We start from the raw sequence: 26,778 nt of genomic DNA, 5'->3' as shown, positions 1-26,778 counted from the left end.
TCTCCAACACAGAAGTCCTTGAAGCGGCCAACATCCCCAGCTTATACACACTACTGAGTCAGCGGCGCTTGAGATGGCTTGGCCATGTGAGCCGCATGGAAGATGGCAGGATCCCCAAAGACACATTGTACAGCGAGCTCGCCACTGGTATCAGACCCACCGGCCGTCCATGTCTCCGTTATAAAGACGTCTGCAAACGCGACATGAAATCGTGTGACATTGATCACAAGTCGTGGGAGTCAGTTGCCAGCATTCGCCAGAGCTGGCGGGCAGCCATAAAGACAGGGCTAAATTGTGGCGAGTCGAAGAGACTTAGTAGTTGGCAGGAAAAAAGACAGAGGCGCAAGGGGAGAGCCAACTGTGCAACAGCCCCAACAAACAAATTTCTCTGCAGCACCTGTGGAAGAGCCTGTCACTCCAGAATTGGCCTTTATAGCCACTCCAGGCGCTGCTTCACAAACCACTGACCACCTCCAGGCGCGTATCCATTGTCTCTCGAGATAAGGAGGCCCAAAAGAAAAATTACATCGCAACTCTTGTACTCAATGCCTCGGTTAATGTCGGCAAGCATGCCATACGCCTTCTTCACCAGCCTGCCTACCAGTGTTGCCACTTTCAGGGAACTATGTACATGCACACCAAGGTCTCTCTGCTCAGCAACACTCCCCAGGGCACTGCCATTACCGATATATGGCCTGCCCTGGTTTAACTTCCCAAAATCCATCTCTTTGCAATTGTCTGCATTAATTTCCATTTGCCAATCTTTTCCTTGCCCACTTCTCCAGTTGATCTATATCCTGCTGTAACCTTAGACAACCTTCTTCACTGTCCACTATACCACCAATTTTTGTGTCATCTGCAAACTTACTAATCTTCCCCCAGACATTCTCATCCAAGTCATGAATATATATAACGAACAACAGAGGGTCCAGCACCGATCCTTGCGACACACCCCTGGTCACCAGCCTCCAATCTGATAAACAAATCACTGCCACTACCCTCTGCCTCCAATCACCAAGCCAATTTTGTATTCAATTGGCTACCTCACCCTGGACCCCATGTGTTTGAACCTTCCCGATCAACCTACCATGCAGGACCTTGTCAAAGGCCTTGCTAAAGTCCATGCAGACAACGTCCATCGCCCTGCCCTCGTCAATCTCTTGGTCACCTCCTCAAAAACCTCAATCAAATTCGTGAGACATGATTTCCCACGCCCAAACCATTCTGACTGGCCCGAATGAGACCATGCCTTTCCAGATGCATATAAATCCTGTCTCTCAGAATCCCTTCCAATAACTTTCCCACCACTGATGTAAGGCTCACCAGCCTGCAGTTCGCTGGCTTATTCCTGCTTCCGTTCTTAAATAAATGCACAACATTAGCTATCCTCCAGTCTTCTGGTACCTCACCTGTGGCTAACGATGATACTAAAATTTCTGCCAGGGCCCCAGCAACATCCTGCCTTGCTTCCTATAGCATCCTAGGATACACCTGGTCAGACCCTGGAGATTTATCCACCTTAATGAGCTTTGAAACCTCCAAAACCTCCTCCTTTTTAATGTTGATGCGATTCAGGATATCGGTGTTTCCTCTCTTGAACTCACTACCTTCCATGACCTTCTGCACGGTAAACGCAGACGAAACGTATTCATTTAAGACCTTGTCCATTTCCCGTAGCTCCATGCATCAATTGCCACATTGATCCTTAAGGGGACCCACTCTCTCCCGAGTTACCATTTTATTCTTAATATACTTGCAGAATCTTTGACGATTCTCCTTTATCTAATCAGCCAGGGAAATCACCTTTGTGTGTTTTGTTGTAACCTGAGTAATTTATATCAATGATCAAATCGCCCTCCAAATATATCTCAGGACAGAACTTATATAGGTTTGGCAGTGTTGCTGCCCCAGTATCAAGGTGCAGAATTTGCAGATTTCAAGTTAAACTTCAGAATACAAATTGTTAGAATAAGTTTTTTCTAGAAACCACCAAGTTCAGGTCAGGAGTTCCTGATGAGAACGTGTTTCTGACCCAGAAATCCAGTCACATAGAGAAATAAAATCTGAGTCAATGTGACTGTCTCCTCCTGAGAGCAGTGACTATTTATGGTCTAGTTTAAATGGAATAAAAACGTTGCATACGAATATATTGTGTGATTGGTGGATGGTATTGTGCACTGGAACTCCTGTCTCCTCATCCCCAAAGAAACTGAATCCTGGTCAGGTACCAGAATCCAGTTGAGTGAAATGTAATAACTGAGGCCCACAGGAATGCTCTCGGCCTGGGTCATGGCCTGGACTACTTCAAAAGATAAATTGCAGCCCAAATTACAAACAAACAGAAATGACGTTAGTTAAGCAGGAACGACTAATGGGAATCTTCCCAAACCCGTTGCTCATCTTAGTTTACACACAGATATAGGCACACTCGCACTGTGATAGGACTCCTTCACATGGGGATAGTGAGCGGATTTCTGACAGTGTTCAGTCAGTAAAGTGACCATTAAAATGCGATGTTTAAGTGGAAGTGACATTTGTCGCGTGAAAATTCGTTTTGAAATTAAAAGCACAGACCTGAACGCCGGACCTGATAGGAATCCTTGCCAGGTGGAACACTCCCAATCTCTTCATAAATTGCTTGGTACAAACCAGCCGGTGAACCCTTGCCGCTAGTGACAGAACCTGTCAGATGGAGGGTCGGGAGATTAAAGTTTAGTTGCAACCCACGAGCGTTTAACAGTAAATTATCTGCGAACACATCCAAATCGCAGATATAGTGACAGCAAAGAGACAATGCCAGGTATTGTGAATGTGGAGTAGTTTTGTTGTGCGTATTTTTGTTTATGTCTATGTGTCTATTTTTCTACATACTCATATGTTCACCTGCAGCAGACTGGGGAGAAACGTGTTCACTGAGGAAAAGTTCAATCAAGTTTGTTAGAAACGATCTCCCTCTGACAAAGCCATGCTGACTATCCCTGATTCATGCCTGCCTCTCCATGTAGAGATTAATCCTGTTCCTCCGGATTTTTTCCAATAGTTTCCCTACTGCTGACGTTAGATTCACTGGCCAGCAATTACCTGGTATATCCCTGCTACTCCTCTTGAATAATGGTACCACATTCACTGTCCTTCAGTCCTCTGGTACATCTCCTGTGACCAGATAGGATTTGAAAATGTATGCCAAATCCCCTGTTATCTCATCCCTTGTCTCACATAGCTGCCGGTTCACATCTCAACTGTGTCTGGAGATTTATCCAGTTTGAGCCCACTAAAATAGCTAATACTTCCTACCTTTCAATGCTAATTTGTTCAAGGACATCAGAATCCCCCTCCCTGATCTTCTCACCGACATCGTCCCTCTTCATGGGGAACACAGATGAAAAGTAATCTTTTAAAACCTAATCTACGTCCTCTGGCTCCACACACAGATGGCCACTCTGGTCCCTAATCGGCCCTACTCCTCCTATTTCCCTTAATATACTTAAAACACGCCTTGCGGTGTCCATTGTCTTGCTTGGCAGTGTTTTGCATGTCCCCTCTTCCCTCTCCTAATTCATTTTGTAAGTATCTCCAACACTTTCTATACTCCTCTAGGGCCTCCAGCGTTTTCAGCGCTCTGAATCTGCCATCAGCCTCCTTATCCGAATCTCTATATCCCTTGACATCCACTATATCCCTGGACTTGTTGGTCCGACCCTTCAACTTTATGGGAACATTTTGGCCCTGAGCTCTCACTACTTCCTTTTTGAAGGTAACAGACCATGGGATCCAGGGCAATTTGGTAAAGTGGATCAAAAATTGGCTTAGTGGCAGGAGGCAGAGGGTGATGGTCGAAAGTTGCTATTGCGAGTGGAAGCCAGTGACCAGTGGTGTACTACTGGAATCGATGCTGGGACCCTTGCTAATACACTGTATCTCAATGATTTAGATGTAAATATAGGAGGTATGATCAGTAAGTTCTCAGATAACAGAAAAATTGGTGGTGGCGTAAACAGTGAGGAGGAACGCCTTATATTTCAGGACGAAATAGATGGGCTGGTAAGATGGGTGGGATAGTAGCAAATAGAATTTAATCCTGAGTACTGTGAGATGATGCATTTTGGGAGAACGTACAAGGCAAGGGAATATACAATGGATGGCAGGACCCGAGGGAGTTCAGAGTGTCTCAGGGACCTTGGTGGACTTGTTGTTAAATCGCTGAAGGCACAGGGAGATACGGTGGTTCGGAAGGACATATGGGATACTTGCCTTTATTAGCCGAGGCATAGCATATATGAGCAGGAAGGTTATGATCAAGCTGTATAAAACGCTAGTTAGGCCACAGCTGGAGTACTGTTTACAGTTCCGGGCAACACACTATAGGAAGGATGTGATTGCACGGGAGAGGGTGCAGAGGAGATTCACCAGGATGTTGTAAGGGCTGGATTATTTCAGCTATGTCGAGAGGCTGGATAAGTTAGGGTTGTTTTCTTCAGAGCAGAAAAGGCTGAGGGGGTCCTGACTGAGGGATACAAAATTATGAAGGGCATTGATAGGACAGATAGGAAGAAACGGTTTCCATTAGCGGAGGGTTCCGTTACCGGGGGGCATGGATTTAACATTAGGGGCAGAAAGTTTAGAGGGGATTTGAGGAAAAAAAATATTCACCCAGAGGATGGTTGGAGTCTGGAATACACTGCCTGAACAGATGGTAGAGGCAGGAACCCTCACAACATTTAAGGTGTTTAGATGAGCATGCAAAGCACCATAGCATAGAAGGCTAAGAGCCAAGTGCTGGAAAATGAGATCAGCATAGATAGGTGCTTGATTGTTGGCACAGACACCATGGGCTAGAGGGCCTGTTTATGTGCTGTATAACTCTATTACTCGATGACTCTATGACCTGATCTCGTGCTTTTTATCATTTGTAAACTACTGCTAGTCTAGTGAGGTTACAAAGCTTGATCTTATCCGCTTTAGGACTGTCTTGTTTCAGAGCCTGTTCTGGTTCGGTCCTTGGCAGAGATACCAGGCCTATGCTGTCCCAGCTACAGAATCTTTCTTCATAAGAGAGAGAGAGTGCTATTTCTATAAAAACTCTATATTATTATGAATCATCTTGAAAAAACATGAATAGGATGGGAATAGAGGAGTATGGTCCTCGTAAGCGCAGAAGGTTGTAATTTAGACAGGCATCAAGATCGGCCCAGGCTTGCAGGGCTGAATGACCTGTTCCTGTGCTTTACTGTTCTTTGTTCTTTGTTGTTCCAAAAGTGTTTTTTATTAAGAGTCCCATTACTTATAATAAATCAGGAGTGAGTAGGATGGGTGAAATATGACTGGAAGCGTTGTTTTGGATGCAGAAGGTCCTATACAAGTATCACCTGTCAAAATAACAGACAGACCCGGTTAGACAGCTCGTGATTGGATGTCCACAGCCAGAATCTGAAGGGATGGAACTGCTGCCCAATGGATGAAGGAAGATTAACAGTCAAATAAATAGCTTGAATGCACAGCCCTAGAATGTCAATTAAACTTCCTGATCCATTGTTACAAGAAGTAAACTCTTCCAAAGTTTCATGTATTATGTGCTCTACTCTTCAGTGAATGTAGACACTTCAAATCACTCTCCCTTTTAAATGTCAGATTTTACTAATTCCGCAGCACATTGAATGGAGAAAGTCAGCAAAAAACAGAAAGAAATACAATGTATTTCCAAGAAGGCCACTTGACAGTCCACAGAAAGCTGCAGTGGACATAGAGTTTAGCAAGTATATGACACAATATCTGGGATTTTGTGTTGGATCCGCGGTAAGATATAAGCCTCACCTCTTCTGATTGACGTTTTCTGTATAATCACCATCAGTGAGATCAACACACAGATTAGCAGAACTCCGAAGAAGACCGCAACTAGGATGGAAGTAGTTTTATAGCCCTGTTCTTAATGACAACAATACAGAAAGGTTTAACACAGACACAGTCTGGCTTGCATGATACAGTATTTACAGTACGTATTTAATAATTATATCCATTGCGTCTGGGCAATGAGTCGGGCTGAAGATTCCCCAGTATGTGTGTTGTACATTGCACAAGAGGAAAGTGTGAGCCAACCTAAATTACAGAGACAGTGCCCCCATGTTTCTGATGAGTACAGGGCAGTTCAGGTACAGCCAGAGACTGGGATTAGCGGAATTTCAAACAGACCATTTGAAATATGCGGTGAGGAAAAAAAATGTTCCGGTCAGTGAGAACGTGCTCATTGTATCTTCAGACAGTGACAACAATAGCAATTCAACGAATGCAAACCCTAACACTAGCTGGAATAGTAATAATGGTAAGTACCTGCAGATGTGGATGGGAAAGCATTTGGAGGCACATCGAGCCCTGTGGAATATATTGTACAAAACGTTCAGGAAGATGAAATTTCAGCACTTTCCATTTGAACGATAAATACTGTTCTTAATTTCCCGAATTAATGAGTCAATTTAGCCATACAAGGAACCCTAACCCCACTCTCCAAACCCTGCCACCCTCACCAGAACAAATCACACTGGCATCTTCCTTATGATCACAGTCAGATTGAGCCGGCGATGAGGAAGGACAGTCGGCCAGAGAAGATTCGCTTCCAGTGCACTTCACCTCATCCAGCCAGATAACACCGTCACCCTGGGAAAAAGTAGCCCCTATTGGCGCCAATAGAGCGTGACCACAATCCAGCTGTCTGCAGACAACATTGGCATCGGCCATGTTCCAGGAGTCATCACACACCGTGCCCCAGCTGTTATTGCACAATATCTCCACTCTCCCGGAGCAGTTGGTGTTACCTCCAAACAGGCGCAACCATTGTCCCGAATCTGTCAAAGAGAATCAATTATTATTATTGATGTAGTATAAGACAGGAGTACAAGTCAGATAGTTGGTATAATAAAGAGGAAGTAGCACCTGGTGAAAGCACACGTTTACAATCATATTCTCGAATGCAGTCCTTTGCTCTGTGGGGCTGCTCCTTAGTTATTTTTGCTTCTGTTGAGAAGAGAAACATGCTGACTGTATCAGACACAAATGTTTTAAATGACACTGGCACATTGAGAGGTTTGTTGTGTTACCTGAACAAACAATGCCAGCATCCCCCCTGTGTTCACAGTTGTGTTTACCCCACGGTTTTGTTTGACAGTGCCAAAGGAACGATTCGTGTGAAATACACTCGATTCGATCGAGCCAAATGGGTCCGGATCCTGCTCCGAATGACTGAGCGGAATAATCGATAGAACTGAGGGGACCGCACTCTAACTGTTTACAGATCACTTCTGCATCAGGTCCATCAAGTGTATCCGAGCACACTGTTCCCCAGGTGCCATTGTAGAACACTTCCACTCTCCCCTCACAGCGATGCTTCCCATTCACCAGCCGCAGCTCTTTGTGCTCTGTCAATGACACAATAAATATCCCGTTGTTTAGATTGATAACTCGTTGTATGTTTATACTGCACAACTCAACACATGCTGCACCGGTTGTGTTCACTGATTGCCGGTACGTATTTCAGAAAAGTGACAGAAATACACCGACAGCCCATAATGTAATAAAGAATAATCAACATAGATTTCGCAACAGAAGGACAAACAAGGTTATTGAATGCTTTGAAGTAATTACAGAAAGATAATGGTGATAATTCAGTCGACGCAATATGCATGTTCTTTTTTTTTCCAAAAGGCCTCTGACAAGGTAGCATATAGTCAGATCATGACTGGAGACAGAGCATTTGGAGTCAAGAGATCAGTGGAAGAATGGTAGAAAACTCGCTGCAAAGCACACTGTCATTGTTAAAGCTGGTAACCCAGAATGGCGGAAGGTGGGAAGTGGTGTTACACAGGGCTGGGATTATTGCTGCTTAATATTTACATGAAAGATTTGGATTTAGACAAGGGAGACATCATTTCAAAATTTAAGATGACAGCAATTTGGGGATTTAGTTAACACTAAGTAAGACAGACAAAATATGGGAAAACGTTAATAAGCAGGTCGAATGGGCATACAATTGCCAAATGAGTTGAATACAGATAAGTCTAAGGTGGTCAGTGTTGATAGGAAGAATAAAGAGGCCACGTACGTCTTGTAAAATAAGAGTGAAAATGATGTAGAGCAGCAAAGAGATCTCGGGATAAGAGACACTAATCACTAGTTAACTGACAGAGATCGAAGCTAGTGATCATAAATATAGGATAATCATGAATACATCTAATAAGAAATTCAGGAGAACTTTTTTATTTTTACCCAGGGAGTGGTTTGAATTTTGAATTCCGAACACATGCAATTGTTGAGGTGATTAGCAGTGATGCCTTTCAGGTAAAGCTGTATCGGTACATGACGGAAAAAGAAGTAGGTGGATATGCAAAGAGGGTTTGATGCAGTAATGTGGGGTGATACTCGTGGGCAACATAAACACCACATTGACCAGTTATGCCGAATGCCCAGATTCTGTGCTGTCCATTGTATGTCGTTCGATGTAATATCTTCCCTGTGAAGCCACGTGCACAACACTACGGAAAATGGGCACATGGAAGCACCGTTACCTGAACACATGATCCTCACATCTTCTTTATGAGAACAGTCGTGGTTACCCCACGATGCTGAGGGACATTCCCAGAGAAATGATTCGTTACCGGAACACTTCAGTTCATCCAACCAAACTGGCCCTGAGCCTGGTCCACAAGATGCAGGAAGTTCCAGGTCCAATGCCTTTCCACAGCCCAGCTGTTTGCAGACCACGTCAGCGTCCGCCAGATCCCAGGAATCATCGCAAACTGAGCCTCAGGTCCCATTGTAATAAATCTCCACTCGGCCAGTACATGGGCTTCCACCGTCAGACAGCCTTAACTGCGCGTGTTCTGTTGGACAATAGTAGAGGATGATTATACTTTCAATACACATTCACCTCATCACTCAATACAACTCATTGTACCATCACCAGCTGAAAAAAGAACTAGTTAAATGTGCCTTTGACAGGTAAATAAAACTTTTCAACTGAATTGTTTACACTTACTTCTTACATTGAGTGTAAAGAACAGAAATGGTTCAGTTAACCTTCTACATCTGGCTTTGACAAGTTATGGTCTCCAGTTCCCCTTTTATGTTTTAAACATTATGTGCGTTGTTGTACAGGCATTCACTCACATAATTAACAGTCAATTTATACTCATGTACTATAACTGTATCTGTTCCTGGTCCATGTATGTTGCCCTTATTTGGTACCTTGGACGGACATTTATGTCATCTCCTATTTCCTTTATTTTGAATAACAAGTGAATTGCATTTATCTAGCGCCGTTAATGTGATAAAACATCTCAAGGCGCGATACAGGAATGATGTCAAAGAAATTTTAACATGGAACACCTAAGAATATATTTAAGTCAGATGACCAAAAGCTCAGTCAAAGAGTTAGTTTTTATGGGGCGTCTTAAAGCAGGAAAGAGTGATTGACAGGCAGAGAGATTAAAGGAATTAATTCTACAGCGTATGACCTCCGCAGCTAGAGACACGGCCGAAGATGCTGTGCTATTAAACTCAGGAATGCTCAAGAAGCCGGAACTAAGAGCTGTCAGACTGGAACCGATTGCAAAGACAGGAGCTGTGAGGTCAAGAAGGGATTTGAAAATCGGGATGAGAATTTTAAAATCGCGCATTGCTGAACAATGTAGGTCAGTCAGCGCAGGGCAGATGGCTAAGTGGCACTTGGTCGAGACAGCAGATTTTGTCGAGGTTGTAACTAGGGATGCCAGCCAGGAGTGCATTAGAATCATCGAGCTTAGAGGGAACAAAGCAATCGACAATACTAGATAAAGGCAAAGTCGGGTGATGTCATGGAGGTGAAAATAGACAGTGTTAATCATGGTATGAATATGTGATAGAGAACTCACCTCGGCGGTCAAATATAATACAAAGGTCACAAGCAGTCTGGCTGAGTAGCACACTGTTGGTGTGGAAAGGAATGGAGTTCGTGGCAAGGGATGAGATGCGATGGGGACTGATGGCTTGTATCTTTTCAATTCTGAGTTTGAGGAATTATTTGCTAATGCAGTACTGAAAGCCAGACAGGAATTCTGACAGTGTACAGGCTGTGGAGGGATCACGAGAGTTGGATGTGAGGTCGAGTTGGATACTGTGAGCTACATGTGGAAACTGAGGCTGTGTTTGCGGATGTCACTGAAAGGCAGCATGTAAATGAGAAATGAGTTGTCGAAGGATAGATCCTTTGGTGACACGATCGGCGACTTTGCAGGAGCGGGAAGAGAAGCCATTGCAGATAAATTTCTGACTATGACCATATAGATAAGACTGGAACCAGCTGGGTGTTAATGGAAAGGGCTTGGAGCAGAATTCCATGATCACTCATATCAAAAGCTGTATGCAAGTCAAGAATGATCAGCAGGCACCGGTTACATTTGTTACAATCACTTAGGAGGTCATTTGTGACTTTGGTAAGAGTTGTTTTGTTCCTGTGGTGTGGATAGAAATCTGATTTGAGAAATTAAAACATGCAACTCCATAAAAGATGAGCATGGATTTGGGTGGCGTCAACACATTCAAAGACTTTGGCGAGGTATGAACAGTTGGAGACGGGGCAGTAATTTGCATGGACAGGTGGTCAATGGCTCCTTTTTGAGGAGAGGTTGATGACTGCTGATTTGAAGGACATGGGGCTGAGCATGAAGAGAGAGAAAGAGAGAGAGAGAGCGAGAGAGCGAGAGAGAGAGAGAGAGAGAATCGTTAATATTGTCAGCTAACATGGGGACCAGGAAGTGAATGTGTGTGTTCGGCAGTTTAGTAGAAATAAGGTGCAGGCAGCAATATGTGGATTTCATCAACAGCACAGGTACAGAGAGAGCGTGGGGAATTCTTGGAGAGAAACAAGAAATGCCAAATCAGGGTGATGGTATGGGGTGGGGGTGGGGAATTGATAGGAAGTTAGGCCTGGTAGGTTGGGGAAGAAAGGGAAGCAGTGGAAGGCGACTGAACTGACATTTTTGAACTTTGTAACAAAAAATCCACGAGCTCCTCTCACTTACTTTTGGATTTGAGGGTGGACGAGGCAGGGGAGTGGTTCAGGAGGAAGATTTGTGATGGAGAAGATATGCTTTGCGTTTTCTTTGCCTTCCTGGATGATATTTGACTAACGCGTGGTTTTAGTGAAGAACAGTTGGACCCGATGATGCTTTATGCAATTGATCCATTCAGTATTATATTAGCAGATAGTTCACCAGATGTCACCGTGCCTTTCTGGTTTTTTATTTGATTCTTTAAGGGGATGTGGGTGCCACTGGCAAGGCCAGAATTTGTTTAATCCACCCTACATATTTCTTTCACTTCATACTGGAGAATGTAACGTCTACAAGTTCTACCCTTGAACATCAGCCTTACAATATGCAGTATCTTCGTGTAGAACTATGTTCTAGGGTTGCGTTGATTATAAAATTATCATAAATCAATTTAATATTAATTGCATAAAAGAATCACTTACTTTTGCAAGGATGGGAATCTGCCTTTGACAATGAAGATATTTGTGTAATTTGAGAAACGTAAACCGCATGTCTGAACAGAGAATATGCAGACCTCTCTGTCCAGACAGGCTGGTGCTATTATGTTCAATGAGCAAACACAACTTGTGAGGCACATTAGCAATTGCTATTGTCTGTAAAAGATCAATGTACTAAACTACTAATTATGTCAATATATGACTATTGGACCGGACCAAAGAGGATAGAAAACAAGATCTCTCTGCAAAATACTGGACAGGATCAGGAAATGTCCTCTGGACAATTGAAATCCAGATGTGTAGACCTTCTGGTTGAGCAGCAAACCAGTATTTAAACTGGCGTGGAGAAAAATGATTGGACTAATTGCGTCAGGCACTTTGGAGAATAAAAATCAGCGATGTGACCCATCAGATAGAGAAGTAGAAGACAAGGAGAAGACACATGGCTTCTGTAGGTGGACATAAATGCTGGGTGGAGCTGAACATCTACCTAACTGAAGAACAAGATGAAATACTCCACTGTGTCCAGTGACTGAGTGTGTAATAACCATTCGGCACTGTAAACCTCTGACGTGAAACGCTGGAATACATTGATTTCCGCTGTGTCCGAAGCAAATACTTACTGTAAACAAACGGTATCAAATCTGAATCATTAACTGTCTCATATGTTGTAAGTTCCACTCTGTCATTGGTAAATAAATGTTCGTTGGAACCACCCCAAAGCATATGTCCATACTTACATTCTGCATAATGCAACATCCCTGGAACATATGCCCGCATTGACATGCTGCACAATGGAACTTTCAAGCATCGAGTCTGAAACATCTGTCTACTTTTATACACAGCCTAATGAAACTTACACCAGCTCAAATCCCACACAGCTACCTCCACTTATATACTGTACAATGGAACTGATTGCAAGCTCGGCGCCGGATTTGATACCAGAGCTGAGATTCCAATTCCATATTCTATTTATCACAAGGGCGTTATCTTTCACCTCTATCATCCTTCAGCTCCATCCTGCCTCAGCCCATCTGCTGCTGAAATGCTCACCCATGCTTTGTTGCCTGCAGAACCGACTATTTTAATGTTCTCCTGGGCCATCACCCGTCCTGCACCCTCCATAAACATCAGCTCATCCGAAGCATTGTTGCCTGTCCTACATGAAGCCTCTCTCAGGAGCGCCACTGTACTCACTGATGTAGACTGGTTTCCCTGCCACCAATGCCTCGAGTTTTCAATTATGATCTTCATGTTTAGACCCTTCATGCTCTCCCCCTGCCATCAGTATAACCTCCTCCAGCCTGAATCATTTCAAGAGCTCTGCTTTTCTCTGAATCCAGCTTCTTGTCCATCACCCACTTCCATCTCCACAACTTTCAGTCTTGCCTTTAACCATCTAACCCACCAGGTCAGAATTTCCACCCGACATATCTCTGTGTCTCCGGCTCTTCAAATCCAACCTTCTGCCAAAGAATTTAGTCACTCACTCCAACATCTCTTTGTTTGGCTCTGTGTCAGTTTTCTGTCCGATTACACTCCTGATAAACTCTTTGTAATGTAGGTGTTTACTGAAAGTTCTGTCATAAAAAGTTCTTGTTGCTTAATTGTGCCCGTGTCCTCTCTCTCTCTGCACACCACCCCCATCCAGCCCCAGATCCCCCAGCGCCCACCATCCTCACCCCCACTACCTGAATGAAATTACTGGTTTGAGACACCCAGGAACAAATGACCTATATTACGACTTTTCTGAGCAGATTAGACATTTCACTTTTATGTTTTTGTAAAAACGGTGAAGAATTTGTTCACCTGCACACAGGACCCCGACATCCATACTGTCAGTCAGAGACGAATTCAATGTGAATAAGCTGCAGTTCTGGAGCTGCAATTCGTTTCCTTCACATTGGACATCATTCACCCAGACGGGTCCTTCACTCTTTCCATCCTTTGAATAGTTATAACTGGCTGTCGCTTCACCGCAGCCCAGCTGTGTACAGACCACGTTGGCATCATTCAGGGTCCAGTGTCTATCCTGCAATCTCCCCCAGCTGCCGGTGTAGTAAATCTCCACTCGCCCATCACAATGGCTTGCCCCGTTAGTCAGCCTCAGTGACCAATTTTCATCTACGATATGAAACACATTGAGAATGATGAAACTGAAGCAAAACATCTCATAACTTACTGCCACCAGAAACGTTATTAATTTGAATGGTTACTGTTTCTGTCATCATTGTTCAGACGGCTTGTCAGAAGATCTTCTTCACCATTACGTTTTCTCAGTAAATACATTTTAATGACATATCTTGCACTGACTAAATTGAGCAAAAAAGGTAAAATGAACTGTGGTTGAGCGTGGCAAATACCGCCTATTGATAAGTGATGAGACCGAAGGGAGGAGCAGGGGCTCTAAATGGCTCCTGACAGATGACAGTTCCTTTTCTTCCATATGGAGAGAAACAGACAAGTTTAAGTTGACATAATGCATCCGATGAAGTCTCAAATTACCTCACAAGCAATGAAACACTTTTGATTTGTAGTCACTAATGCTGACAGGTGACTGACACGAGGGACTGAAGGTCGTTCCCCTCTCCACATGTACTGATATTTCCTGCTCTCGCCCTGGACCTGAAAATATCATCAACGATTCTTCCAATTTCGCCTCCTTATCTTCACATGGTTCATCTTCAACTCTTCCATTCCCTTCCTCAACATCACTGTCTCTGATTTTGGGGATAGGCTATTAACCAGTATAAAGAGTTACTCCAGTGACCCTCACAGTTACCTTGTCTATGATTCCACACACCCCGATTCCTCTAATGACTCTATCACATTCTTCCACTTTCTCCATCTGCATTGTATCTGTCTGGTGATGCAACCTTCCATACCAGTGCTTCCAGATATGTCTTCCTTTTTCCTCAAACAAGGACTCTCCTCACCTCATCATCCACCCACCATGGTTGATTGGGCCCTCAAGCACGTCCATTCCATTTTCCATACTTCTGCTTTCACCCTTTCCCCCCTCCCAGAACCATGATAGGATTCTGCTTCTCCTCACCTTCCATTCCACCAGCTTCCATACTCAATAGATGATCTTCCACCATTTCTACCACCTTGAATGTGATGCCACGAGCAAGCACATCTTCCCCTTCCCTCCACTTTTAACATTCTGAAGGGACCATTCGCTCTGTGGTACCCTGATGCACTCTTCAATCATTCTCAACACCCTTTCCCACAGGAGCATTCCATGAAAGCGCAGGAGATGCTGCCACTGCCCTGTTACCTCTACCTTTCTCACCATCCAAGCCTCCAAGCACCTCTTCCAAGTGAAACAGCGATTACTTGTACTTTCACTGCATTTACTGTATTGACAGATCATAATGCTGTCTCCTGTACATCGGGAGACCAAACACAGTTGAGTGATTACTTTGCAAAACACCTTTGTTCAGTCTGTAATCTTTACCTTCAGCTTCTGGTTGCCTGTCATTTTCATTCTTTATTCCACTCCCACTCTGAACTCTCCCTCCGCTTTCTCCTACACAATTCCAATGAAGGTTAACATAAGTTTGAGAAACAGCCCTTCATCTTCCCACGAGCTTCTTTACAGCGTTTGGATTCAACACTGTGTTCAGCAATTTCAGGTCTGATTCCCTCCCCCTTTTCCTTCTTTTGGGACGATATTTTGCCTTCCAATGTAGACCACCTCTATAAATGTGCTTTTTACTTGACCCATTCCATATCTTTTTGCCTTGCATTGTCCCTTTTGCCATTTAATCTCTCCTGTCTCATTCCATATCACAGACGGTTCCTTTCATTCTTTCCTTGTTTTCCCCTTTCATTATAAACATGTTAAATCTCTATGTTCCGATGGAAGATCCGCAAACTGAAAGATCGATACTGTTTCTCTCAACATACATGCTGCCAGATCTGCTGAATATTTCCAGCACTTACTGTTTTTATTACCTATGTTTTAAATTGTGAAACGTGGGAGAACGTTTGTGTTGAGCAATGTCCCACGTACAGTGATCTGATAACTGAACAGATAATCTGTTATATGAGTAAGCTGATTGATGGATAAATGTAATCCTGGAAACTGGGAGAATTGTAATTTACATCAAGTTTGTTAAATCATCAAAGAAATAACACATTGGTGAAATAACGAGTTACTTCACTCACTATCATTTTATTGCACTTGGTGTAATAGAAATTCAAATTTATCTCACTACTTATCTGGAAACAAGTTCACAGTGTTTTCTATTGTACAGCTGATCTTTGCAGAGAATTCCATGATAATTCATATTTTAACTGCCAACATTAATAACAGTTTCAATGCTCGAGCAACATCTCCATTCTATGGCAGTGGTGCTGAGAGCAAATTGCTAATTCTATAGCCCTTGAATAATGCCCCAGATTTACCCGGAAAGAGATATTATATGACGAGAATTACTAAGAACAGGACATTGTATGTATTCAATGTTTATTGGACTGAAACTCTTGGATTCATTTGTAATTTCTAATAAACCCACAAACACGTCTTTGGATCTTAGTGTCAAAGGAAGCATGCGATCAGAAAAACTAGTGAATCAGCGACCTGTGGAAATAGTCAATGATGCTTGACAGTAGAACAGTTGGTGTATTTCAGTTCAATTGACTGAGATGACTCACCAGTACAGATGACACTGGCATCATTTTCATGTGAGCAGCTAAACTGTTCCCAGGATGAAACAGGACAATCCCACAATCGTGTCTCGTTCCCCCGACACCTGTAATTTTCCTTCCACACTGGACCGGTTCCCTTTCCAAAGTGAGCTCCTCTCGGGATTGAGTTTACTGCCCCACACTGAAGGTGCTCACAGACCACGTTGGCGTCTTCCATATCAAAGTAAAGGTCACACAGCGTCCACCACTGGTCTCCATGTAGCACCTCCACCCGGCCAGAGCATCTGTTCATCCCATCAACCAATCGAGGTCCATATTTCCCTGTATTGGAAACAAATCCAGATCCAAGTAATTTATAAATCATTCTCCGCATAGAAACAGCAAAATAGAGAATGGGTAAAAAAGTTGAATCTTATCTACCACGATCATCTATCCATACTTTACACAAATTATCTATTCAAAACAATTAAAATTACCACAGCAGATCAAAAGCAAAATACTACGGATGTTGGAAATCTGAAATAAAACAGAAAATGCTGGAAATACTGAGCAGGGCTAGCAGTATCTGTGGAGAGAGCAAGAGAGTTATTTTTCAGGTTTGTGTCCTTTCATCGCAATACTTACTACAGGGCCTCGTGAAGAAGTTGGCTGAACACTCAACAATTAACAGGTCTTCTTGCAAACGCGAATCGATTGTTGGTCTCTATCTCTTTTGTCTTGGAATATAAAACTCAGAAGGATGTGATGTTTCTGTTGTATCTGTTGTCGCTTTTGGGCACCGCACTTCACAAAACCATTGGCTTTGGAGGTGGTGCAGGACAGAGTCACTAGAATGACAACAATGCTTAAAGCGTTACATTCTGAAGGCAAGTTGCATAAACTTTGTTTGTCGTAGATTGAGTTTAGAAGAAGTACAGCTTATCTAGTTGATGTGTTTAGAATGTTTAAGGGGTTTGATAGATGAGCTGTAGAAGACTCGAAGAACGAATATCAAACAAGGCCATTTAGGAGCTGCTTTTCTTTATGAGGGATGTGGGCATCTCTGGCAGATGTGGCAGTTATTGCTCAACGCTATTTGCCCTTGAAACCGTTGTCAGGCCCTTCATTTTGAAATGCACTTGTCCGCATACGGAACGTTCTTCTGCAACGCTGTAAGGTAGTTAGAGTTCAGGCAAAGTGTGCAAGCATAATTTGTACCTTTAGCTGCATCTGTTGTAAACAGAGTGGAACTTTAGAATGTGGCAATTTTTGGGTAAGACTGAACTTTAGCCTTGACATTTAGAACTTAACTTGAAATTCAAAAAAAGTTGCAAGGCAGTTCACTATTAGCAGTTAACAGTGCAAGTCAGGTTGGTAGTAAGTAATCAATCAGCTGTGATTGTCCGAATGGAGATAATTACTGTGAGCTGGAAACTGTCTATACCGTTGCAACTTGAAAGTTCCTGAAAAGACCGATGAGATTAAACTTCTGGTCAGGCACAGAGAGTAACCATTGTTCACAATGTTGATTGAATTCATTAGGAACAACGTTTGGAAATTGGAATTTGCTAAGAGTAAGAATTAGGTGCAGAGGGGGAATTTTTTTTTAATTCTTTCACAGGGGATAGGGTGTTGGCTAGGCTGGCATTTACCATCCATCCCTAATTGTCATGGCAACGATGGTGGTAAGCCGTCTTCTTCTACCGCTGCTGTCCAAGTGCTCTCGCTCCACCCACAGAAGGGAGTTCCATGATTTTGACCCAGCGACAGGGAAGGAATGGTGATATAGTTCCAAGTCAGGATGGTGTTTGCCTTGGAGGGAAACTTGCAGGTGGTGGTGTTCCCATCCACCTGCTGTCCATGTCCTCCTAGATAGTAGAGGGCCTGGGGTTGGATGGAGGTGCTTTGTTTTGTCTGTTAAGCTTGAGTAAGTGAGTGGAGTCACCGATTTAAAACAGCACCACAGCCAGAAGCATGAAAGCCTATTGAAAGAGGCAGACACCAGACAAATAGAGGGGAAAACTCATTCAGTGAAGCAATTGTTCTGTCAGAGTATGACAGGGTGTGGGTAAGTTGCAAATATGTATTAAGTTAATTGGTGAGTGCTTAGTGTTTTGGCGTTAGCTAACCAGTAAAGTAGCTTTCAAGCTAAAAAGCAACTGCACATAATTTTACCTCTAAAATAAAGACAGACTAAGTTCTGGCACAGCAGTTTTTTCTCTGGATATAGGAATTTGTGGGTAACTGAACTGTCCCGAGAGAACATGTCTGTAGTAGATGTCTCCACCTAGAAACTCTCTGGCTCAGGGTCATAGAGCTGATGTGGCAATTGGAGAAAATCCAACGGGAGTAAGAGGAGTATTGGACATAAAAACAAGAAATGCTGGAATCACTCAGCAAGTCTGGCAGCATCTGTGGAAAGAGAAGCAGAGTTAACGTTTCGGGTCAGTGACCCTTCTTCGGAACTGACAAATATTAGAAAAGTCACAGATTATAAGCAAGTGAGGTGGGGGTGGGGCAAGAGATAACAAAGGAGAAGGTGTAGATTGGACCAGGCCACATAGCTGACCAAAAGGTCACGGAGCAAAGGCAAACAATATGTTAATGGTGTGTTGAAAGATAAAGCATTAGTACAGATTGTCTTTCAACACTCCATTAACATGTTGTTTGCCTTTGCTCCGTGACCTTTTGGTCAGCTATGTGGCGTGGTCCAATCTACACCTTCTCCTTTGTTATCTCTTGCCCCACCCCCACCTCACTTGCTTATAATCTGTGACTTTTCTAATATTTGTCAATTCCGAAGAAGGGTCACTGACCCGAAATGTTAACTCTGCTTCTCTTTCCACAGATGCTGCCAGACCTGCTGAGTGATTCCAGCATTTCTTGTTTTTATTTCAGATTTCCAGCATCCGCATTATTTTGCTTTTATTATAGGAGTATTGGACAGTTTGCTGCAGATTTCAGTCACACCTTGTGGAGAGCGGTAGGATCAGAATGAGTTTGTTGCAGCTTATAGTGCACAGTAATTGAACTCCAGATGTAATGGAGAACGAGGATATGCAGAAAGTGAATCTATCCAACAGGAACAATGTACTGGCTATTTGTGAGGATAAGGATGAAGACTGTCAGAAGAACAGCCAGAATGTTGAGCATGATATATTGGGATCGGAAGCTGTTCAAAAGGAGGAGGAGTGGAGCATAATGTGATACTTTTAAGTGATTCAATAATTAGGGCATTAAGAGTCCCACACAATATTTGCCCAACTTGTGCGAAGTGAGGGATATCTCAGATCAGATTGCAAGAATACAGTGGAAATATCTAGTCGTTGTGGACCATGTAGGGGCCACCAGCATAGGAAAGAGTAGGCAAGAGGTTATTTTCAGAGAGTACCAGGAGCTGAAATATAAAAGAATATCTCAAGGATTATAATCTCTAGATTATTTTGCAAGCCGCTTGTACATTGGCATCGGAAAAGAAACGATTCGGGAGATGAACACGTAGTTGAAGGTTATGTTGTTGGAAAGAGGTGTTACATTTCATGGGACCCTGGCACCTGTACTGGGATATTAAAGAACTGCTGTGTTGGAATGCGATTCACCTGAATCCGGTTGGGATCAGGGTCCTTGAATAAAGGATAAATAGGGTTGTAACAGGAACCTTAATCTAGTAACTGGGTGAGGGGAGGCTGGTGGGTGGCGGGGTGAGGGGGTAGAGCACAGTTGTAATTGTAGCATATCTAGGCACTACAGGGGAAGGGAATACTGAAGATGCAACATTTGAGTAAAACCAATTTACGGTTTTACGTTACGTGCATTTGCGCTGAAAACAGTGGTTGCTTTCTTGAAAAAAGAGTTGTTAGAAATACTGTCAGAAATACTGGAGAAATAATTGGAACTAGTGGAAGCTGTCGGTTTATATGTAGTGCAGAACGGAAATGTGGGCAGAATCATACCAGTGATAGGTCATTGCATGTTCCTGTTCTGGCTGTAATGGTCATTTAATTATATTCCATGATAAGACAGTGCACGCCATTGTTCTTGTCACTGATTGGTCAGCTATTGTGCATCATGGCAAGTCAATCCATACTGCTGTTCTGGTCGTGGTATGTTGGCTGCACAGTAGGTGATGGTGCGTTTCTTGAGTAGAGAAAGCCAGATATTCACTGAGGAGCAGGTCACTGTTAGAGGGACAATATGGTATTTATCGCTCTCCATAGCGTCCCTGACACAGTGAATGGGACAAGCTTGCCATCAAGCAAGCTCAACTTAAAGACCACCGCATTGAATGGTCCAATTCCAAACTCAACCTCATCTGTTATGGACTGGCATGCAAGACACAGTAACATCATAATATAAAAGAGACCACAAACATGCAAAAATGTAAAAAATAAATGCACAGATCTTCGTGAATGGCAAAGATACAAAGAATAGCAAAGGATGACAAAACAGACCGCAAGAGCTACAAAACTTTTACAATAACTTCAGAAATATATTGTCATTAAAAGCAATGTGGTCTCATTACAATGACAGTTGTGATATTATAAATGAAAATAAGGAAATGGCAGGAATTATACATAATTACTTTGCATCAGTATTTGCATGGACACAACTTTTATTCAGGTTTTTTGTTGCCGCAGTCGGCCAAATGCTGCCCTGACATTCAGGGCAGTCACTCTCAGCTGGAATACAGCTGTATCATACATGTTTGTACAAAGGGTGTGATGAGGTCTGAAGCTGAGTGGTCTGAACAAACACAAACTGAGCGTCAGTGAGTAGTTTATTGGTAAGTACTGCTTGATAGCGCTGTAAACAACACCTTCCATCACTTTGTTAATGATAGAGAGCAAACTGCTGGGTCAGCAATTAGAAAATTGCAATTGTCACACTGCTATTTAAAGAAGGTTATCGAGTGAACCGAGGGAATTACAGATTGTTTCGCCTAACAGCTGTTGTCAGGAAATTGCTAGAGTGTACATTTAAAGATGGAGTATCTGATCACCTTGAAAAGTTACAGCTAATCAGAGAGAGCCAGCGTGGATTTGTAAAAGGCAGATCATGCCTGATGAACCTGATCAAATATTTTGTGGAGGTAACTAAAGTAGAGGACAGGGGAACTTCAATGGATGTTATTCAGATGAACTTCCAGAAAGCACTCAACAAAATCCCTCGTAACTGATTGTTGGCTAAAGTTGAAGCTCATAGAATTTAGGGAAAATTATTGACCTACTTAGGACGTTAGTTTCGTGACAGGAGATAAGACAGCAGGGATAATGGGCAGCTCCTCCAACTGGCAGGATGTGATGGCGCCGTCCCACAGGAACCTCAACTATTCACCATATTTATTAATGATTTAGATGACTGAATATAAATCCACACATAATTGACATACTCAGTATTGCCATTGAAAGAAACCATCAGCCATTTTGTAATCATGTATATTTTAAGCATAACTTAACAAAAAAAAAAGATTCCATGACTATTTCAATATTGGTGCGTGTGAGGTGTCCAATTTGGACTTAAAAAGATTACAGTACTTTCTAAATGGTGAAAAGCCGGACGCAGCACAGGGAAAAGAGACTTCAGGGTCATGGGCAAGTACAGGAACGGAAAGCAAAACAGCCAATGGAATGCTGTGCTTTATATCTAGTGGAATGGAATACAAGGGGCGAGAAATGATGCTACAGCTAAAAAAAACTGGTCAGGCCCCATCTGGTGCAATGTTAAGCTATGGGCAATTTGCTTTGGGAAGGATATGTTGACCAGGGAGAGTGTGCAGCATAAAAGATGCTAGAATGATTCTTTGGCTTCAAATGTTTCTGTTTTTTATTCATTCATTTGATGTAGGTGTCGCAGGCAAGGCCAGCATTCATTGTTCATGCCTCGTTACCTTTCGCAACTGGGCTATGTAAGAGGACAGTCAAGAGTCAACAGCATTGCTGTAGGTCTCTGGTCACATGTCGGCCAGACCAGGTAACAATGGCAGATTTCATCCCCTAAGGATATGACTAAACAAGATTTTTTTTTAATAACAATCGACAATGGTTTTATGGTTGCCATTACTGAGACTAGTTTTTAATTCCAGATTTATTAACTGAATTTAAATTCCACGAGCTGCGATGGTGGGAATTGAACCAGCGTCCCCAGAAGTAGCCTGGAACTCTGGATTGCTAGTCCAGTGACATTAGCACCACGCCATTGCCTCCCCTCATTATGAAGAAGGATTACACAAACTGTGGCTGGGTTCCCTGAAATTTATAAGAGTCATGTCCTTTCACATTCCCAGCCTATGTCTTCCAGCTGCTGGAAAGTCTTTGGGAATTCTGCAGGTGAGCTACTTGCCACAGAATGCCGATCATCTGACCTGCTCCACTCGCCACTACATTATTGTGAATGGTCTAGTTCAGTTTCTTGTCAATGACAACACCCAGTAGGATTTGATGGTGGTAGTGAATTCACTGATTATAATAGCTAGGGGAGATGTTATTGTCTTTCTTGTTGGAAATAGTCATTAACTGACACGGAGGTGGTGAGTGTGTTACTTTCTACCTATCAGCCCAAGTCTAAATAATGTCCGGATTCTTGATGTAATTGGGCATGAACTGTTTCTTAATCCAAGGAATTGTGAATGGAACTAAAGACCATGCAATTCTCAGCAAAAAGCCCAACTTCTGACATTTTGATGGTGGGAAGGTAACTGACGAAGCACCAGAAGATAGTTGGGCCTCAAAGAACAATTAGGAAACACATTTTTCTATAAAAACAGCGGCAATCTGGAACTTTCCCTAACAACGTCCAAAGTAAAGAGCTGTGGATGTTACATCTAATCTAAATTTTCAAGACTAATATTGATAGTTTTTTGTAAGCTCGGTGTATCAAAGAATCTGGTTCAAAGCCAGGTAAAGAGACTTGAAGAACATATCAGGTATGATCGAACTGAATGATCGAACAGGCTGGTGCAACTGAAAGCTCTGTACTGATAATGTGGATATGTGTCCGATCCTGTCATATTTAGGGGGTAAAATGCACACATTCTATAAAATAACTTTGTAATCTTTCACTTCTGGCCTGATTGCACTGAGCAGTGCTAGAGTACAGCCGTTATTTTATACCCTGCCGTTCAGTTAGTGTTAACGTGGGCACAGTGGAGCAGTGGTTTGCTTCACAGCTCCAGTGACCTGGCTTCAGTTCTGGGTGCTGTCTGTGCGGAGGTTGCACGTTCTCCCTGTGAGTGCGTGGGATTCTGCCGCGTTTCACCCGACAGCGAAAGACTTGCAGGTCGAAAATAAGTTGACCATTGTAAATTAAACCTACTGTGGGTAGGTGCTAGGAGAATGGTCGGTAATGTAGGATTAGCATAAATGGGTGGTTGCTGGTCGACAGGCACTCGGTGGGCCGAAGGGCCTGCTTCAGTGCTGTGTGATAAGAATAATAACGTGGGCAGGGAGGGTCAGAAGGCTATTGTAATGTCGGATCATTCGTGGTGTTCAAATTAAAGTATCGAAATAGGCCAGTGCATATTCATTTAGTCAACTCCCAACTGTTGCAGCCAATATTCAATTCTAAATATACATTCGGTGCAGTGGTAAACAAACTTGCGAAAATTCTGCTTCTTGCAGAATGAATGTTAAGATTTAGAACCATCTTGTTTACCAGTAATTGCAGGTATTTTGTACCACATTACACCAGACCTTGAGTAGTAATAGTAAACTATAATGACTAGTTTAGATATGAACCTTTCAGACAGAAACATGGGAATGCCACCTTCCTCAGTTTTCCACATATTAAGCAGGGAGTTGTCTGCCTTTCAGTAAGTCTGTACTCACCGGAACAGATCACACTGGCATCGTTCCTGTGGCTGCACTCCTGCTGTGTTCCTTGAAAAAGACGGCAGTCCAATAAACTGGATTCGTTTCCAGTGCATTCAAAGATATCAGTCCGTACGAGCCCAGTGCCCTCTCCAAAATGAGCATATCTTGGCACAGACACGGCGACTCCACACTGAAGCTGACTACAGACCACATTGGCGTCTTTCAAATCCCAGTCAAGGTCACACACTGTTCCCCAGGTTTCAACGTACTGGATCTCCAGTCTGCCTGAACATGGGGAGTCTCCGGATGTTAGTCTAGGAGATCTGTGATCTGAATAAGCGTATTATATCATAATTAGCATAATACGTTAAAAATCACAATAATACAAATATTTTTATTTCAATACGCATCTGATTAATCACAGATCTGGCAACATTCTTCTCAGATTCTGTTCAAAACTGATTATGCTGGATTTCCTGTATCACTACTGCTTATAATGTGACAGAACTGTCATGTTTAAAATGTTCCTTTATTTATTTATAACTTCCCCAGTCGCCGTCACTGTAACTGAGAAACATGCACTGTGTCAGCAGTTAGAACTAGGCAAGAAGTATTGTGTGACAAGAACTGGTGCTAGGAGTACTGTTGTTCATATTTAACATAAAAGATTTCGAGTCAGAAAAGGGACGGACAATTGTAATATTCACTAATGACATCTACTTGGAGCAATAGTTAGTACAAAGGCAGATTGTGAGAAAAATATTTTACGTTAACGAAATTGCAAATGAATTTTAATGGGTAGGAAGACTGAGAACCCATATTCCTTGGACAATGATAATCTAAATTGCATCGAGGAGAAATGGGACTTAGGAGTACAGACATAAAAATCAATAAAATAGCAATGCAGGTTAACAAAGCTCTAGAAAATATAAAACAGATTGAGGTTTGTTTTTGAGAGATACGTTGAAAGGGGAGTCACACCCAGCACAAGGAAAGATTTGGTGTTGATTGGGAGTAGGTTCATTGGGTGCTAACTAGTCAGTGTTTCCCTACTTTAATAGGCACTGTATAACTGAGCAACTTTGCACCATATCAGTTGAATCCTAGTGCTGTAACTGCTGTAACTTTACTGGATCAGCTTGGCTCGAGTTGGCGCTAGTTCCAGAGCACTGATCTTCAGCACGACAACTGGAGTGTTAACGGGCCCTTAATTTTTGCTTTGTGCTGTGTGCTCAGCCGCTTCTTAATGTTGTGTGCTGTAATCTTCGGAATGGACTAAACAATAGAACGCATTTCCACAGCGCTAATCCATTGACATGAATTGTCACACAATACTTCTCACCTTTTGTCAGTCTGAATAACTACCTTTAACCCGCACTTTGTTGTCTGTTTTGTGGCCAGTTTTCGACAGTCTGTCATGATCACCCTTCAAAGCCCTTCGTATGCAATTCATTACCTTGAAACCACATTCACAGTTTCAAGTTTAAAAACTGGACAGACAGATTGTGACCAGCAGCAGTCAGCATATAATCATAGAATGTTTATAACACAGAAGGAGGCCATTCAGCCCGTTGTGTCCATGCTGGTTATCTGAAAGAGCACCTCGCTAGTCCTATGCTTCTGCTCTTTCTCCATAGCCATGCAAAGTTTTTCTCTTCAGGTGCTTGAGTATTTCCATATTGAAAGCTACAATTGAATCTGTCTCCATCAGACTCGCAGGCAGAACATTCCAGATCCTAACCATCCTCATGTCACGGTTGGTTCATTTGCCATCCACCTTATAACAGTGTCCTCTGGTTATTGACCTTTCCACCAAGAATAAGACTTCCTCTCTATCTACACTGTCTGGCCCCCTCAAGGTTTTGAACACCTCTATCAAATTTCCTCGCAGCCTTCTCTGTTCACAGGAGAGCAACCACAGCTTCTCCAATCTATCAATATAACTGAAGTCTTTCATCCCTTGAACCTTCCTTGTAAATCCTTTCTACACCTATTCTAAAGCATTCACATTCTTCTGAAGTGCCATATAAAGAATTGTACACAATACACCAGTTGAGGTGAACCCAGTGTTTCATAAAAGTTCATAATAACTTCCTTACTTTTGTCCTCGATGCCTCTATTTAAAAAGGCCAACATCCCATTGACTTATTAACCACTTTCTCAACCTGCCCTGCCACCTTCAACCATTTGATCAGAAATACTCCCAGGTCACTCTTGGCTGCAGCCACTTTATAATTGTACCCTTGAAAACAGACTGGCAGCTAGCATTAAAAGAAATCCCAACATTTTCTATCGACTGAGAAATTGTAAAAGTGTGGTAAAAGGAGGAGTGGGGTCGATGAGGGATCAGAAAGGGGATTTACATATGGAGGTAGCGGGCATAGTTGAGGTATTATCTGAATTCTTTGCGTCTGTCTTTACCAAGGAAGAAGATGCACCCCAGGCAATGGTTAAAGAGGAGGTAATTCAGATACTAGAGGGGTTTAAATTAATAAAGAGGATGTATTAGATATACCCTGTTATATACGAATATACGTATGAACATACAAATTAGGAGCAGGAGTAGGCCACTCAACCCCTCGAGCCTGCTCCACCATTCAATAAGCTGATGGTTGAACTGCTAACTCCGCATTTCCACCTGCTCCTGATAACCTTCCCCCCACCCACCCAACCCCCAAATTGGTTATCAGGAATCTACCTACCTCTGCCTTTAAAAAAATCAAAGACTCTGCTTCCACTGCCTTTTGAGGAAGAGAATTCCAAAGACTCACGGCCCTCTGAGAGGAAGAAATTCTCCTCCTCTCTGTCTGAAATGGGCGATCC

The 26,778-nt window shown here is 42.8% G+C and overlaps 1 protein-coding gene across 1 annotated transcript; it reads right to left on the bottom strand.

The window, feature by feature from the left end:
* Window positions 1–8,790: 8,790 nt before the first annotated feature.
* LOC137364030 (scavenger receptor cysteine-rich type 1 protein M130-like) lies at window positions 8,791–24,228 on the bottom strand. Its single transcript, XM_068027501.1, has 4 exons — window positions 23,971–24,228; window positions 16,175–16,489; window positions 13,322–13,636; window positions 8,791–8,867 (listed from the first exon to the last, which is right to left on the bottom strand). The coding sequence occupies exons 2-4, from the start codon at window positions 16,458–16,460 to the stop codon at window positions 8,791–8,793; spliced, it is 678 nt and encodes a 225-aa protein (XP_067883602.1). The 5' UTR covers window positions 16,461–16,489; window positions 23,971–24,228.
* Window positions 24,229–26,778: the final 2,550 nt, after the last annotated feature.

This window comes from Heterodontus francisci, unplaced genomic scaffold (assembly GCF_036365525.1).
Source record: "Heterodontus francisci isolate sHetFra1 unplaced genomic scaffold, sHetFra1.hap1 HAP1_SCAFFOLD_101_2, whole genome shotgun sequence".
NCBI classification, from domain to species: domain Eukaryota; kingdom Metazoa; phylum Chordata; class Chondrichthyes; order Heterodontiformes; family Heterodontidae; genus Heterodontus; species Heterodontus francisci.
Note: the sequence above shows the minus strand (reverse complement) of the source record. Positions and strands in the feature narration are given on the sequence as shown.

Bases quoted from the DNA above. Each gene is read 5' to 3' on its own strand.
- LOC137364030 (XM_068027501.1), bottom strand. From the start codon at position 16,460: ATGAACAGATGCTCTGGCCGGGTGGAGGTGCTACATGGAGACCAGTGG. The intron at 13,637-16,174 runs GTGAGTCATCTC...TTCATATCGTAG, and splicing joins TGCCAGTGTCATCTGTACTG to ATGAAAATTGGTCACTGAGG. The intron at 8,868-13,321 runs GTGAACAAATTC...ATTGTCCAACAG, and splicing joins TGTCGGGGTCCTGTGTGCAG to AACACGCGCAGTTAAGGCTG.